This window comes from Zea mays, chromosome 9 (assembly GCF_902167145.1).
Source record: "Zea mays cultivar B73 chromosome 9, Zm-B73-REFERENCE-NAM-5.0, whole genome shotgun sequence".
Classification (NCBI taxonomy): Eukaryota; Viridiplantae; Streptophyta; class Magnoliopsida; order Poales; family Poaceae; genus Zea; species Zea mays.
Genome location: NC_050104.1, coordinates 161,397,788 through 161,413,682, shown reverse-complemented (window position 1 = coordinate 161,413,682; position 15,895 = coordinate 161,397,788). Strand labels below are relative to the sequence as shown.

Genomic DNA, 15,895 nt, shown 5'->3' with positions numbered 1-15,895 from the left:
TTGGAGCTCTGACAGCTTAGGCACCGGACAGTCCGGTGCCGCACCGGACAGTCCGGTGCCGCACCGGACAGGCACTGTTCACTGTCCGGTGCGCCTTCTGGCGCTGCTCTGACTCTGCCCGAACTGTCCGCGCACTGTTCACGTTTGCAGGCGGCCGTTGGAGTCGACCGTTGCGCTTCTTAGTCGTTGCTCCGCTGGCACACCGGATAGTCCGGTGACCCACCGGACAGTCCGGTGAATTATAGCGGAGCGGCTCTCCAGAACCCCGAAGGTGAAGAGTTCAGCCTGTACGGTCCCTGGTGCACCGGACAGTCCGGTGCGTCAGACCAGGGTTCTCTTCGGTTTCTTTTGCTCCTTTCTTTTGAACCCTAACTTTGATTTTTTTTATTGGTTTGTGTTGAACCTTTAGCACCTGTAGAATATATAATCTAGAGCAAACTAGTTAGTCCAATTATTTGTGTTGAGCATTTCAACCACCAAAATCATTTAGGAAAAGGTTTGACCATATTTCCCTTTCAGTGACATGTGTCATTCCTCTCAGGCGATACTCATAACTCCCTTCCATAGCTCCATAGTGTGGCTCATGAGCTTAATCCCTCGATAGTTGGTACAACTTTGAATATCTCCCTTGTTTTTAAAGATTGGTACTAATGTACTCCTCCGGTCATCGGTTATCCTGTTTGATCAAAAAATATGGTTGAATAACTTGGTTAGTCAAACGATAGCAATATCCAAGGCATTTCCACACCTCTATTAAGGTACCATCCGAGCCCATCGTCTTGCTCCCTTTCATCCTATTTAAAGCTTATTTGACCTCTCATTTATTTGAATGTGGACATAAAAAAAGAGGGTTAGAAAAAACTATATTTTAGAACAGGAGTAATTAAGAAACGTGTAACTCCTTGTACATATTTTTTTATTTAATTTCCAGTAGGGGCTCTCACCCCTCATGTTTTATCAAAAAAAAAAGACATCATACCATTAGCCCTTCAATCAAAGGAAGGGAATACATATGTGTGACATGCGCTAGATTACATATCAGACAAAAACAAGTACACGGCTTTTGGATACAAAATCTACTGCATGGCTTCCTACTTCTCAAATAAGCAAGCTTACACAGAAGCCCATTTGAAGGTGTCTTCTCGGGCCATGCCTCAGTAATGGATCAAATGTTTTTCCATTATATACAGCCGCCCCCACAAGGCCCTAAAACAAAACAAAACAAAACAAAACGGGGGCAGCGATGTGTATGTATTCTACACCAACAACAACCATCCTAAAGCCAAGGGCCATGGTTGGTTTCCACCATTCACTCCAGTGCCAACAGGTGAGACTAATTTCCTCCACAATTCACCAAAATAATCATACACACGTCAGGTGTCATCGTCTAAAGAGCCAATGTAGGTCAGTTCTGTCCTCCTCACCCTCACAGCACCCTTAAGCCAGCTGCACGCTTTCAGATTAGCATGGTCACCCGTCACTCCACTCGCGCCATGGCTTCCAGATGCTGTTGAGGGGCAGCTTGTGCCATCTTCGAGCAGATTCCATGGATCTACCTCCATTTCAGGATCATGCGAAGGCAACGCCGCCTTGCTTCTGCCTGAGACGTTAGTGGGCACCCAGCTCGCAGAACAACTTTTCTGTTGCGGACCTACACCAGATGTACTGCTCTGGAGTGGTGTTAATGCAGCCAACGACAACTGCGGAGGTTGACATTGCAAAGAAGGGTGCCGGGATGGTGGAAGAAGAGGCATGGCTGCTTGGATCCTCCGCCTGATTGTTTCAGGCAATTCCATGTGATCCAACGCAGACTGAAAACCAAAAGAAAAAAAAAATAGGGCCAGCCAGTTTATAGCAAAGATGAAGGAAAAACAAAGTTTGTGCAGAGAGAAAAAACTAGTGCATGCATTTATGAATTCAAGCATATGGACTAACCTGTAAACCCTCGGCTGCTTCGTTATCAAATGCGGAAAAATCTCGTTGGATTCTAATTGTCGACCTAGAGGCTGACCTTGACTTCAGCCAACTTGGTTTGTAGCTGCCAAGAAGTGCATGGAGAACACATAAAAGCCTCTCAAAAAGACTTTCACCAGGCCGATCAAGCAGGACGTCCAGGGGAGGCTCCAGCAGGGAATCCACCTCCCGCCTTAAAGCAGTTGCATTGGTAGGTGGAAGGGGCAGATCTGCATCTTCATAAATCATGCGCGTTGCAAGCAGGCCTAGGATTGCAGAAGCAAGTGTTTGTCTCATGCTCCTAAGAATTTTCATAGTCAGTATGTGTAAGAATAGGAGCTTACATTTGCTGTCAAAGGAAAGTATCCCAATAATAGACTATAATCAAAGGTACCAACAAGTCCATTATCCAAAACGGGAAGTGCTAAAGAGGAAGTTTACACTGCCTGAGCACACTTTAATCTACTGAAAGTAGCAATAAATGACAAGCAAATGGAAAGAACTATGATCACATTCATTTTCCTAATTGACATATTTGTCATCAGAAATTTATAGTTTTGATTCAGTTCACTTTATTAGAAAACTACATTGGTGGATACTGCATTGCGTATTAATCACTTGCCTCACTAAAGCATTTATAACAAGTAGTACCAGGATTCATAACCCCCCCCCCCCCCCCAGGACAGGTTATTGGATAGTCCATCAAATGGTCACTGACAAATTGTGCGCAACATAGGGTGGACAGTACACAAGCGTGATTGAGTGCTGTAATATACAAGCGAACACTTCTATATAATAAAAAAAATGTGCTGGTTTTCCATCATATTTGAACTGCTGTGAAGGTATATATTCTTCCTGTTAGTGTTACTTCATTCAGCACGTAAACATTTAACATTCAACAGTGTCACACAAAGCTAGAGCACCTGACATAAGAACAATATATGACAAACCTACACATATAACTATTGAAAACACATGTTGGATTAAATACTGAGGTCAACTCTAACCAAAACATGTAAAAACTTACCTATCTGCCATGATTACTGGAAGCAACCTAATGATGAATTGGAGGCGTAACCACAATGCTGCCCTCAGAGCAGAAGCCGACGGAGGGCTTGGGTCATTACCAACCGGAGCTCTTCTGCCAATGTTTGGGCTTCCACCTCGAATTCCTTTACGACCACTTGATTTGCTTGATGGCACTTCATTACCTGAAGGGACTGAACCAGCTTGTTTAGCACCATTCCGTGCTATTGCTTTGATATGTTCACTGATAGTCCCCATCTGTTTGATCAGATCAACAGAAAGTATACCACGGATATCAGCAGAACTTCTGTCGATGCATGGCAATACTAATTCAGCAAGGGCTTTCTCAGTTAAATATTTATTTATGGATCTAATCGCTTCAAAGCTTCTATCAACACTATGAGGGGGAGTCTTGCTAGGCCTTTTAGCATCAACAGTATCATCCACAACTTCACCTTCCTCAATTGATGTGACTTCCAACTTCCTTTTTGCAGTTTTATTAGGAATAACATCGCTAAGCAAGCTGGACCAACCCCATGGTTTCCAAACCTGTGCCTTTGTTGAAAGCCCTTTTCGTTGGGCAATATGAACAAGCTGCTGTCTTGTTGACCTGCGGCCAAGAATAGCATCTTGCCCTTGTAAAATCCATTTCACATCCATAACAAGGGACTCCTGAAGCTTGCCAAGAAGGCGGACAGCTTCTGAATAGAGAGGAGCAGCATCAGGTCTAGCAAGTAGCCTTGACAGAATGACTTCAGTAAACCCTTTTTCACTATCAGAAAGGGTAAACCCCTCAGCTTTAGGGGATAACGACCGAAGTGATTCAAGTGCTGTCTTGCCTGCTGCAACTTTTTCCATAAGAGCTTGTTCATCTAAAAGAAGCCTCATCTCAACCCATTGCCAATGGAACTTTGCAGGTTGAAGAGTATCAAGAAGTTGCATAAGCCTCTCTGAAAGCTTTAATTCATTATCTTTGGGGTCACAAGGCTCCGAAGCTCCATCTCCCTGAATAGTTGGTGTGTTGCAATCAATAAGAGCGTCCAGAAAAAGCCGGGCACGGAGAGGTATAAATGGCAGTATTTTTGAATTCCTGTCAGGACTATGAGTTTCAAGCATTGCTGCAAACTCTGAATCACCAACATCTGAAGCCAGAAGATTATACAGCCGATGTGTATTGCGGAAGCAAATCTCCCGAAAAGGTTGATGTCTGGTAATATCGCTTATTGCGTTTGACAGAGACTGATAAAGCTGTGGATCTTCGCGGTTAAAAATATATCGTCTCCAAAGAACCATGGCAAAAATTGAGTAGGCCGGAGGAAAGATTACACTAAGAGGAAGCATCTGCTGCAACCTTGAGAGTGCAAGAATGTACGAATCTCCAAGAATATCTGCAATAAGCCCATCATAGACAGTTCTGCAGTTCCCCAATAGAACCCTAAACCAATGTACCAAAACATCTGTGGAATGTTCAATCCTAAAAGTTCCAGTAGGACGGGATACACCATTCGAACTTGATTTCAAACCTCTCAGGAGCTGCAGAATATCCAAACCATCTTTTATTTTTAAAGCAGCAACCATCCGCTCAAGACTAACAGCTCCATGAACAACAGCCCCCACGACAAGAGCAGAAACAGCAGCAGATACTTTAGCAGTTCTCCCAACAAAACCTTTCCCTGAGTTGCTGAGATCACTTGTATGATTTCCATATGCATCATGGGCCTCAGGAGATGGTTGAAACTGATTGCGGTGCATCTTTGGAGAAGCAAAAGCTGCTGTAACAGCTCCAGAAGTTTCAACAGCCAGAGCTATTTCAAATGCACGGCTGAAGCGGTCCCCAAGAGTTTCTTTCAGCAAGCAAAGAGAATTTATATGGACACGCAAAGTGTGCCTAACGAAATTTAGTGAATTACTCACAGAATTAACACCTTGATAGTTACCTCCTGCAAAATCCAAATGTTTTGCTATCACATGCCCAGCATTCGCAACAATTGCAGAAACAGCAGAAGCAACTGTTGAAAGGTCTCCATCTGGATTTGCACCCCCATTTTGCCTGATGCATTCTACTAAGCCCGAAACAATGTCATGTGCAATTTGATAGCTATCTTCTTTCTCAAAAGTGGGTGGATTCCTGGGAGTTGCTAGAACTTTCTTTTCCTTCAAACTGCGCTGAATTTCATCAGCTTGCCGTTGCACTATTTCTTTCATATTCTGCACAAGTCTTGAACTCCTTCCATTCAACTTTTGGCGGACCTGCTCATCAATCTCCTCGCCTGCTGAAACCCCCGAAGAAGAAATCAATTCGCCATCAATGGACCGCCCGTTATCAAGCTCAGCTAACAGGCGCTGATCACAAGTGGTCCGAAAGCTTTTTTCCCACTTGGCCACACCAGCCACATCTCTATATTTCTTCAAAAAGTATCGTACGTAAGCAAAAGCTGTTGAACCAGGATGCCTGACAATTGCTGACACAGAATTTCTGTTCACTAAAGCACTTAGAACATCAGGCAGGATGTCAGCCGCAAGAAGTATGTTCTCGTACCTGCAAGCATTGCATAATAGAGATATCAAAAATATATAAAAGCATAACGAAGTTCAACGTAGGAATGCAACCATTAGTCCATTACAACTGATGAACAAAGAACCTTGTCTAGCTGCTTGCTGAAACTCCTCACTGATACAACAGTGACCAATTCTCATTTTATTTCCTAACTAATTATGTGTATGGCTTAACTTACGTCTACCTATGATGCAAACTGCTAGGCATGTCACTCATTAAATCTTTTCACATGGTCACATCATAAAAATTTACTAGGTGATGCTCAAAGTTGGTCCCCACTCCCCACACATGGACTGCATTTTCTGATACCAACCAAAATAGCAAAGCAAGTTTAGGTGACGCAAAAAAAGTATGATGGATACAAGTAACTTCTCTGCTATTTTTTTGGATAACTTTATCTTAGAAAGAAAGGTTGAATTGAAAACTCAACAAGGACTCTCGTGATAAGTATATATATGGGATCATTAACAACTAAAGCATGCATCAAAAAGTAAAAACAGAATGAAAAAGCAGATCTCAAATTGTGGATATCACAAAAATAAAAAGGATGCAAAGTTTGCATACACTGCTCTCCCCAATGAACTCAATTCAGAATCTGCACATACATTTTACACAAACATATATTCCAAAACAAAATAGCGGAGAGAAAAAAACCCCAGATAAATAGAATTCCCAATGCTTAAAGAGATATGTATTACTTTAAGAGTGGTCAAACATCCTTGACAGCTAATATGTTTGAAGTGTTCAGATTAGTCATATAAAAACAGTATTATCAGAACATTTAGTACTTTCTGCTGAATATATTATACTATTATACTATGAAAATAAAGGATCCAAAATGCTTATTGGAAATGGTTTTGTCCAAAACATCATATATTCTTATTTTACTCCCTCTTCTGTGACCTGTTTCTCATTTGTGTCAATAAATCATTGCATAAAACCTTTTGAGAACAGTAGAACATCAGAATGAACATACCTAAGCAGAGATGAGAACACAAGTGCCTCGCTGACCTGACAAACTTGGTGATCTCTGTTCCTCGTATGCATAGAACTCCTCCCAGGTTGGCCCGAAGAGCCCATTCCACCACGAATTTTCGCTAGTAACCATACAAGGAACCTTGCACAAGAGACTAAATCACAGCATGTATCCAGTAAATAGAGAACTGACAGTAGTTCTTCATCACCTAGCCTCCATTTGGATGTCGTTTTGTCATCAGACTGCAAAGAAAGAATGCTTATGGAATTGGTAGCTTTAGCAGCCGTTGTTTCATTTCCTTCAATAAGTTGTCTTACTGTTTTCAACAACCAAGAAGAGACAGATCGCCTCTCAAGCAATCTAAGTCTTTTTAGTGACTTCCCAATTTCAGTCAGATTTGCCACCCTCGTGTGATCAAAATCCTTAACATTATCGCCATCAATATTAGGTTTATGGTGGGGACAGCTCATTTTGCTTTCACAGACATGACTGGTAGATGTCCCCTGGCTACCTTCAATTCTAGCAGCTGCAAGTTGTGCAAGACTTTGTGTTTTACGAACCACTTTTGCCCTACCCCTAGAAGTTTGCTTAACAGACTTCTGAACAGGTTCAATGTTGAAAGATTCTTGTAACTTTGTGCCTTTCCTCACCCACCAAATATCTTCCTCGTCCGATTGAATCAATGAAAACCCTTGGAAAGGAGTGGCAGTATCATCCAATTTCTGCCCTTTGGACCTCATACAAACCTCACATCCACTTTTTGCTTCTCCAGTCTCAACTTGTGAGAGTGTTGAAGTTGCTGATTCTTGAAAGCTTGTTTTGATTTGGCGAGGTTCGGATTCCACTGGGGAAGGATATGTAAAACCCAACAGACTTGACAATAGGGCTTTAACATCTTCTACTTGTTCTGGCACTCTTCCATGCTTATCACCTCCTGATGCAAGTGGAAGATCACTCTGCTTCCGAATGCAGGAACTTGCAGTATACTCGCCTCTGCCACTTGCATAAAATGAGTGATCACATGAAAGTTCAGAGAGAACAAGGCGCCGCTCGCTGGAGTATGTCGACATCATCTCATATAACTGTTGCTCTTCCACGGTCCTAGTTTCCTCAAGAATATCAAATAAAGAAGACCCAGGAAGCTGCTTCAAAGTTCTGTGATGCCTCCTTTTTCTTTCAACATCCAACATTGTGTCGTTCTTGTCAGTAATTCCACTAATAATTAGCTGCCTGACATAAGCCTGAGGAAAAAATATACCATTGCGGATAAGTTCTACGATGAGAACATCCACCCGGGTAAAACCTGCAACACTGCTAACTTCATGCTGATCCAACCAACACACAATGATATCATGCAGTGGACCAGGGCTTTCAAAGATATCATTCGTATCCTTCTTCTCATCCACATTCTTTGCATTACTTTGCAATCCAGAAGTGTCATCCACAGCAGCTGCTGTCAAACAAGCATCGGTCAGTGAAGAACCTTTGGTGATATTATTCAGGGTAACGCGAGTGCTACTCTTAGAACGAGACAAATTATTCATCTCATCCATTTTATTCTTCAAGATAGACACTGCCATATGTATCTGAGACAAATCTCTTCTTCCTGTAAATTTCACATTCCGAGAGGGAGATGCTCGACAATCACGATAATCACATGTCGCCCATTCACAAAGGAAAAATATAGAACAGATAAGGGATAGCTCAACAGTCCCAATCCACATCAGAGAAGACTGCAGACTGGGGCTGACTTCTTTAATCCATCTCTCTTCCATTAACGTATCAGATAAATCATTAAAGAGTGAAGAATATGCCACTGACAAATTTCCTGTGACAAGAGCTATGTCCAAAGCCTGTACCACTTTGGCTGCACCACGTGCTTGAAGGTTAGGGTTAGCAACTGTTGCGAGATCATATGCACGTTTTTGAATTGAACAAACAGCATAACCACAGGACAAATACCGATAAGCATCACACCTTTTAGAACTTGAAATTCCACCACTGCTAGTTATCTTCAACAAAGCACCTCTACCATATACATCAGGAACCACAAAAGATGGGAGAGGAAAGCAATCCAAAGAAATAAATGTATCTGGCACTGCAAGTACCATGTACCGCAGTAACTCTGCTATAACAGAAGAAACTGAAGGTCCTTTTGGACTATCAACAACAGAAGCATCATTGAGACGTCTCACTAGTAGCTCCACAAACATGCGCACATATGTTTGTGAGAGAGTAATGGTGTCAACCAGACCAAGCATAATAGGCAAGAGAAGTTCTAAAACGTCAACTGAATCTCTCTCCTGAACAAAGGAGATAAATAGATCAATAATTTCAATAGATGAATAGGAACTGAAACATAAACTTTCACGTCAATTGAATTCTCGACAGAAGTACCTGGAGTTGGTTAGATAGCCATTCGATAAGTACTGAGGGAACAAGCAATTCTTCTGTGAGATGCCATTGGATGAGACGAACCATATACCGCCATTTGAAGTGCACCAAGGGTTCTTCAATGTCTCCAGCAGCTGGAGATGCTTCAGTTTTCATTTTTATCTGATTGGTTCCAGCAGTAGGTCCTGGTGATGACTGCTCTCTAAAAGATGGATGCACGAATGCACCCTCTTTAGAACAAAATTCGTCCAAAATATGTTGTAAATATTCAACAACATCCTTTGTCCACTGATTAGAGCGTTGGTTATCAGAACCCGCTACTGAAATACTGTTAGGTGTCTGTCGGGTCTGTAGCTATATAAAATTGAATACACATCATCACAATGGTGCAATGTGGCATTTGATAGTAAATAAGAGAAGGGTACAAGAGATTCCAAACCTGGTTCAGGTATGTGACTTTAATAAACCATGTTGCTCTTAGCAACGGAACATTATATCGAATTAGACCTTCAAAAAGTGATTTCCTACGGTAACCATGAGGAACGTGCTCAGACAATGAACGCAGTCGCTTGTTTGGCTGAGCAAGGGCCTGCAAGGCAATAATGGATGTAAAGAAAGAAAACTAATGAATGTAAGCAAACTGAGCTCATTGCTGCAGCACCAGCATAACAAAGTAAAAAACATCATTCAGCACCATAAATCGAATATTCCAAGCTGAATAACTTTGAATTCCACAGATGAAACATGTGAAAAAGGCCAATGCTCGCTGTCCCAAGTAACAATGCTGTTCAAGATTTTAAATGCCAAAAGCAACCTCACAGTAAGAATGGTCATATGTCCTTAGCTGTTATTCTAGCAGTACACTATCAATCAAATACTCAAAAGGAAGCCAAACATCTAACTTTCAAGCGAAAGCAAGCTTAAAAATTTGCAAACTTAGATAACAAACATGAAATATTTACCAAGGTTCTATTGAACAAAACATTATATTATAACAACAAATGACAGGTCAGTCTGCTCGACCTCAATCCATTTTCTGCGGGCGTCCTCATTACATGGTCTTTGCTCTGGGTAAACTCCAGGCTTGATCAGTAGAGATCCAGAAAGAGGAACTCCATAAACTTGGCCAGCCTGTTGAGAAAGAAAGAGCATCAGTTTTTTATGTTTAACACAATATCATGTAATAGGAGGGGTTATATTTTTACAGGCACCAGTACTAAAGAAAATACAGAACAAATACCTTTCTCTTTTGAGCACGAGATTCATTGATCGCTCTTAAACGCTTCTTTAGTGCCTTCATCAAAAAATGAGCACAGCGAAGTGTTAGTTACAGCCTTATCTGAGAAACCATACAAAAAAAGAAAAGAAGAAGGGAAGGGGAAAGAAGGTTTGAAGAAGATAAGATAAATTATTAGACCATATTCCAACAAGAAGGTTACATCCACTATCCACCAGCCTGGAAGACTTAACAACACCTTAAGAGGAAAACACAAATCTATGCAGTACATTCAGTACAATGTGCAGGTCTACATGATGTGAATATCAAAACATGAAAGAAGAAAATCAAACGCGAAGGGGCCCACAATAAAAACAACGAACTAAGGAAGTTGACAAACTGAAATCTATGCTATTTCTTCATTCCAATAACCGCAATACATCAATTTCAAGCATTACAGCCTTAGTACAGTATATTAGAAACAAGAGTGCCAAAAGCCCAAAAGTGAACTTTTCATCAGAAATTCTTTCAGGGTACCACAGGAGTGTCTTAGTACAGTATGTTAGAAACAAGATGCCACAAAAGCAGTCTGTTCTAGGGCCGGTAAACAAAAATTAGTAGAACATATAATGCAATGTTATTGGCCCAGCACACTTCATGTACAAAGCAAGAAAATATTTGTTTCAATTATCTGTGAAGAGTATCAAATAGCATGACCAATCGCAAGTTGGCATGGGATTAAAATACAAAAACAGGGCATGGATGGGAATGTCAAATGTCTTGAAGCCATGAAAAAAACAATTCTACATGAAAAATAATTATAGCATTTCCTTAGCCTGAATATCCATTCTGCCTTCTCTTTTTACAGAAAGTAGCATTTCTTGTGAATAAGAAAACAAACTTCTGCGTCACAATCATAATGGAAAAACAGGATTGCCTTACAAGTAATTCACTAGATATAGACGGATTTTCCTTACCTCCTTGCACTTTATGACAGCATCTGGCTTACAGAAGTACGGGATCTGGCTGAGTACAATCTCTCTTGCTTCCTATCAAGCTCAGGAAAATTTAATTTCAGTCAATGCACTATACTGTTGTAATATGTCCAAACTGTGCAAGTGAAAGCAAAGGATAGATTAATGCAATACCAAATAAGAGATTATAATTGTCTAAACTCCTAAAAGTATGGCTGGGGGGGTAGCATAATGTCCATAATGTGCTGTGTACAGCTTCTGTTTCCATACACACCTCAATTCCTTCAACAGTCTCCTTGTACCCAGCTTGTGCATACTCTTTGGTTAATGTCTCTTCGGGACAGTTTGGTGTTTGTGGATAGAAGTCAGGTGGCCCAAGCCTACAGAAGAGACATGTAAAAGGAGCAACAAGGATCCAACGAAACCATATCGTGGGACAAATCAACAGTTCTTAGTTATAAATAGAAGAACAATATATGAAATCGTCGTTTTATAAGCAGATATCATGTCAAAGCTGATAGGGGTGGCCAAAAAAAGGAAGAGAATCATAACCAGTCTGAGATTAAAAAAAAAACATGCAAATAGGAGAAGAGTCGTTAGCTCTCTCATTGATGTGAAGTGGCTTTGGTCGATAAGTTAGACATACTTGTTATTAAGTGGATCTTTGTCACACTTTAGCTTGTATGGAACTAGCTGCTGCTGCCGCCTGAAAGACAGGGGTGTTAGGGAGAAAAAGATATCAGAATCACCACTGTGGGAAGAAAAATGCACAAGCAAAATATAAACAAGAAATAGAGTACTGGAAGTGAGGTCGATACTACTTCCTACTGCACCACAGCACCTCATTCCAAACAAGCGAGTGAATGTGGCACAATTATATCTAACTTCAAGTGATACATATCTTCTAGTTATTATATGGTAGACATGGGAAGTTTACAAAACATGTGAACAGAAATAACAGACTAACAGTGATGAGCATGCCATTCAGACTTTTGAAATAATGTATCCACAGGGAATGCATTCGCATAGGTGGTTGCATCATGTGATTATGATATGAAATAAGCGGAAATGTTCAACACGGAAGTTATTCAGAGGACGAAGCAAGTAGAGAACAATGCGCGCATTCCAAGCTATATATGTTCATTCATAGAATGGACTTTCCACTTGTTAAAAATAAAACGGTCTGTGACAGGCTACTTTATTGAGGGCAGAGATGGATAGCAGTTTCTATTTCGAGGATGAAACACAAATCCTGCTGACAAAATAGCCTTGAAGATGTCTGCACGCACGAACAAGGACACCTGGCATTACAGTTGCGAAAGAGGTGACTGCCTAATCCGAACTCCGAAGGGGTTACTGCGTCGTGCCACAGTGCCTACTCAGCAACTACACTAATCAAATAAGTTACCAATGGCAGCCGTCGTTTAAAACGCCTGACCATGCAGATCAAATTGGACAGGGAAACAAGGGAGCGGGGGTTGGAGTGTCACCTGGAGCTGACAGGGTACCCAGAGGAGGAGGACGAGAAGGGCGAGGCTTCCAACCTCGCGCCGTCCCTGCCACCGCTGAACCCAGCGCTGTTGCTGGAGTACCTATGCATGGCCCCCCAGCAAGTCACCTGAGCGGCGCCCCCGGCATGAGCGCAACCTCCTTTATTGTCCTCAGCGGCCGACCGGACGGAAGAGCGAGAGCAAGAGGAGGCCCCGTCGCGGCCCGATCCCGAATCCGAGAGTACGGTTTTAGGAAATCGAGCGGAGAAATGGCGCGCGAGCCGCCCTCAGGGGAGCGGAGCACACGGGGTGGGAAGAGCTGGTAGCCTAGGGTTTGGTGGCGGAGCGGGGTCGGAGATGGGTGAAGGCGAGCGGCGGGGCGGAGGAATGACGAGTGGATGGATGGATCGGTGGTGCTGGGTTGCTGCTGCCTTCGTGGGTGGTGGTGGTGGTGGTGGTGGGTTGGCAAGCAGGCAAGGGAAATGGTGTTCCTCTTTGCTTTGCTCTGCTGTACTGCTGTTGTCTGTTTGGTGCGGGGGTTGCGCTTGCGCTCGGGGGAAGAAAGCAAACCATAGCCCCCGCACTGACCGTTGACTCTCCCTCCCTCCGTGGCCGTGATCGTCAGGACAAGAGTAGCTGAATTTGTGGGCGTGGTGGGCGCGCACGAGAGTGTGCCCGAGGAGGAGAAGCAACACAATGGGTATGTTTGGTTGTCTGCATCTGCGCGCGCTTGTATTACAGGATGTGGGTAGCTGTTGTTTGGTTGCTGTGAGGCAGGCTATGCGCGTGCGAGCTCTGTGTTTGGTTGTCTGCATGTAGATTTGGATCCAGGCTCACACGATCCTTAAAGCACCCTGAGCCAGGCTCACCAGATACGAGCAGATTGGTCGCATCTCCAGAGCCAGGCTCCAGTGATCCTAGCTCACACAACCAGGTTGGCGAGAAAAACCAACCAAACAGACCTATAAGGTATTATTGTCCCTTTTGGTTTACATATAGATTTTAGTTGTCATAATTAGTTTATGGATGTGATGGACGTGCGAACGAGATCACGAGACATGAGAGTGTGCCGGAGAGGGACAACACACAAGGTATTATTGCTCCAATTATTTTAACTTCTGTAATAACTAAAAATTTCACTTTTCAGCATGCTTTTTTAAAATTGCTTCTATAAGAAAAATACCTCAAATTAACGTGAACTAGAAAACGACGTGCGGCGTTGTCACGCTGCTGCACAATATTTATGTGTAGAAAAAAGATGAATGTTGGACATAAGAGTGTCCTTAAAGGGATAGAGACATCAATACATCCTACCTTAGTAACTCAATTGCAAAATACTAACGGAAATATTTGCTGGAGATTACTACTTATGTTTTGTTGGTTTATAACATAAGATTGACACCATATAGCTACATACTTATATACATCAAAAGATGCACCATTATTGGTGTTCAAGTAAACAAAAGTTATAGAAATATTGTACTAGTCAAAAGGACTTCTAAAGTCTACTACTTTAATTTGACTTTTTGGGTTATATCATGCAGCATTTTTTGCTTTTAGTTTGAGGGTAGATCCTTCTAATTTTCTGTAGAAGATCATCATTGTCATCAATTGTTTCTTGTTGAGAAAAAGTTTTGTGAGACAAAATAACCAGATGAGATCATGAGCAGAGCCAAGTTTAAACTTATCAAAGAAATAGAGTAGAGTGAGCAAAGTAAAAGTGTTGGCAGAAATTGTATTGGTATAATTTTTCTATTTTGAAGGAACACGGTAAAAAACATCTATTATTGTTTGGTTTAAACCGGATAAAGAAAATGTGTTGGTCAGGATAAGACATCCATTATGTACTAGGGATGAATAGGAAAATAAAGGAAACGTATTAGAGCGCAAGTCTCTTTCCTCTTGATAGCATTACATCGAAGAACACATGGTGCGCATCCACGTGTTGTCCATCTCGAGCTCAAAGTCGAAATCTGGTTCGACATTGCCACCGGCTGATCTCGTGTTTCCCTAACAGCTAGATTGTTGCCGATAAACGAGCAACCTTGCTAGGTTATGATACACCCAGTGTGAGGTTAGCCAAGACCTAACAAATTAGGGTTGTCTAGAGCCCAGCAGTTTATTAAGCACAACCAACTTAAGAAAAGGTTTTGATGGGGGTGGTTCTCCCTTTTAAGGTGGCTTCCTCATCCCAAGTTAAGTAAGGTAGGATAATTCTGAGGCTTACACGGTCATTGCTAGACTATAATTAGACCAACTGGGTCAATTGTGTCTTTGACAACGGGTAATAGTGGATGATGTTCTCATCATTCCCACCTTTTTAAAATGGGCCCTAGCTCTGATACCAGATAATACACCCAGCCAGGTGGGGTTGGCCGAGTCCCAACAAATTAGGGTTGCCCGAAGCCCAACATTTAATTAAGCACATCCAACTCAAAGAAAGTCCCAATTGCCCCAAAAGACTAGCCTGATGGGGGAAGGGCGGCTCTCCCTTTTAAGGTGGCTTCCTCTTTTCAAGTTAAGCAAGGTAGGATAATTTTGAGGCTCACACGGTCGCCACCCGACTACAATTGGGCCAACTGGGATAAATTGTGTCTTTGTGAACGAGTAATAGTGGAGGATGTCCTCATCAGGTTCCATAGAGTAGCCGTCGTGCCTTGAGCCTATTGCCTTGCCAGCTTGTCAATGCTAGGGGCCTACGCCAGTGTCGTACCACACTACCACGCCAAGGGACTCGCATCGGTGACTTGCGCGACGTCACTCGCGTTGGGACCTTGTCTAGGGGCTGCCTAAGAAAATCGTATTTGAGGAGGGGAATTTGGGTTGACAAGATTTGGGGGTTGTGTTGATGGGATTTGGAGGGGGAGCACGTGCTGGTGGTGATGAGATTTGGGATCATTAGAGCCAAACGAGATCTAGGGAGGAAAATCAGAGGAGGTGACTGGTCTAAAGATGAGATCAGGATGTGAGATTTCACCAACTTCGAGAATATGGGGAGTCGATGTTGATAGGAATTAGAGACACATGTGCGAAAATTGATTCATACCTGCAATGTTATTTTGTTCGCTTCAGCTTAAAGCTAGTTGTTCGGACTGTTACAACTGCAATTCATAGAGACAAAACATTGTAGAAGCAGTAGAAGTCGGTACGGATCAAAGCGAAGAGAATAAGCTAGTTGATTTTTGGAAATGGAGTATGCAAGGATGGCTGGTTGGTTTGTTCATCGGTGGACATACACTGAGAAAGTCCATAATCTCGCGATCGACCGTTCTAGCATCATCGTACAGTTGTGTGTTTTCAAGATACGTG

The 15,895-nt window shown here is 42.3% G+C and overlaps 1 protein-coding gene across 3 annotated transcripts; it reads right to left on the bottom strand.

The window, feature by feature from the left end:
• Nucleotides 1-883: 883 nt before the first annotated feature.
• On the bottom strand, nt 884-13,191 carry LOC100384108 (uncharacterized). Of its 3 annotated transcripts, none has more exons than XM_008660692.4 (12): nt 12,587-13,191; nt 11,743-11,802; nt 11,371-11,476; nt 11,100-11,171; nt 10,147-10,200; nt 9,930-10,037; nt 9,346-9,495; nt 8,910-9,254; nt 6,513-8,815; nt 2,981-5,518; nt 1,936-2,254; nt 884-1,811 (listed from the first exon to the last, which is right to left on the bottom strand). In XM_008660692.4, the coding sequence occupies exons 1-12, from the start codon at nt 12,694-12,696 to the stop codon at nt 1,374-1,376; spliced, it is 6,603 nt and encodes a 2,200-aa protein (XP_008658914.1). In that variant the 5' UTR covers nt 12,697-13,191; the 3' UTR covers nt 884-1,373. The 3 variants fall into 3 exon arrangements, with proteins under 3 accessions (XP_008658914.1, XP_020399377.1, NP_001349173.1); NM_001362244.1 differs by having other exon boundaries at nt 977-1,811; nt 8,910-9,260; nt 12,587-13,103; XM_020543788.3 differs by lacking the exons at nt 11,743-11,802; nt 12,587-13,191 and having other exon boundaries at nt 8,910-9,260; nt 11,100-11,232; nt 11,371-11,736.
• Nucleotides 13,192-15,895: the final 2,704 nt, after the last annotated feature.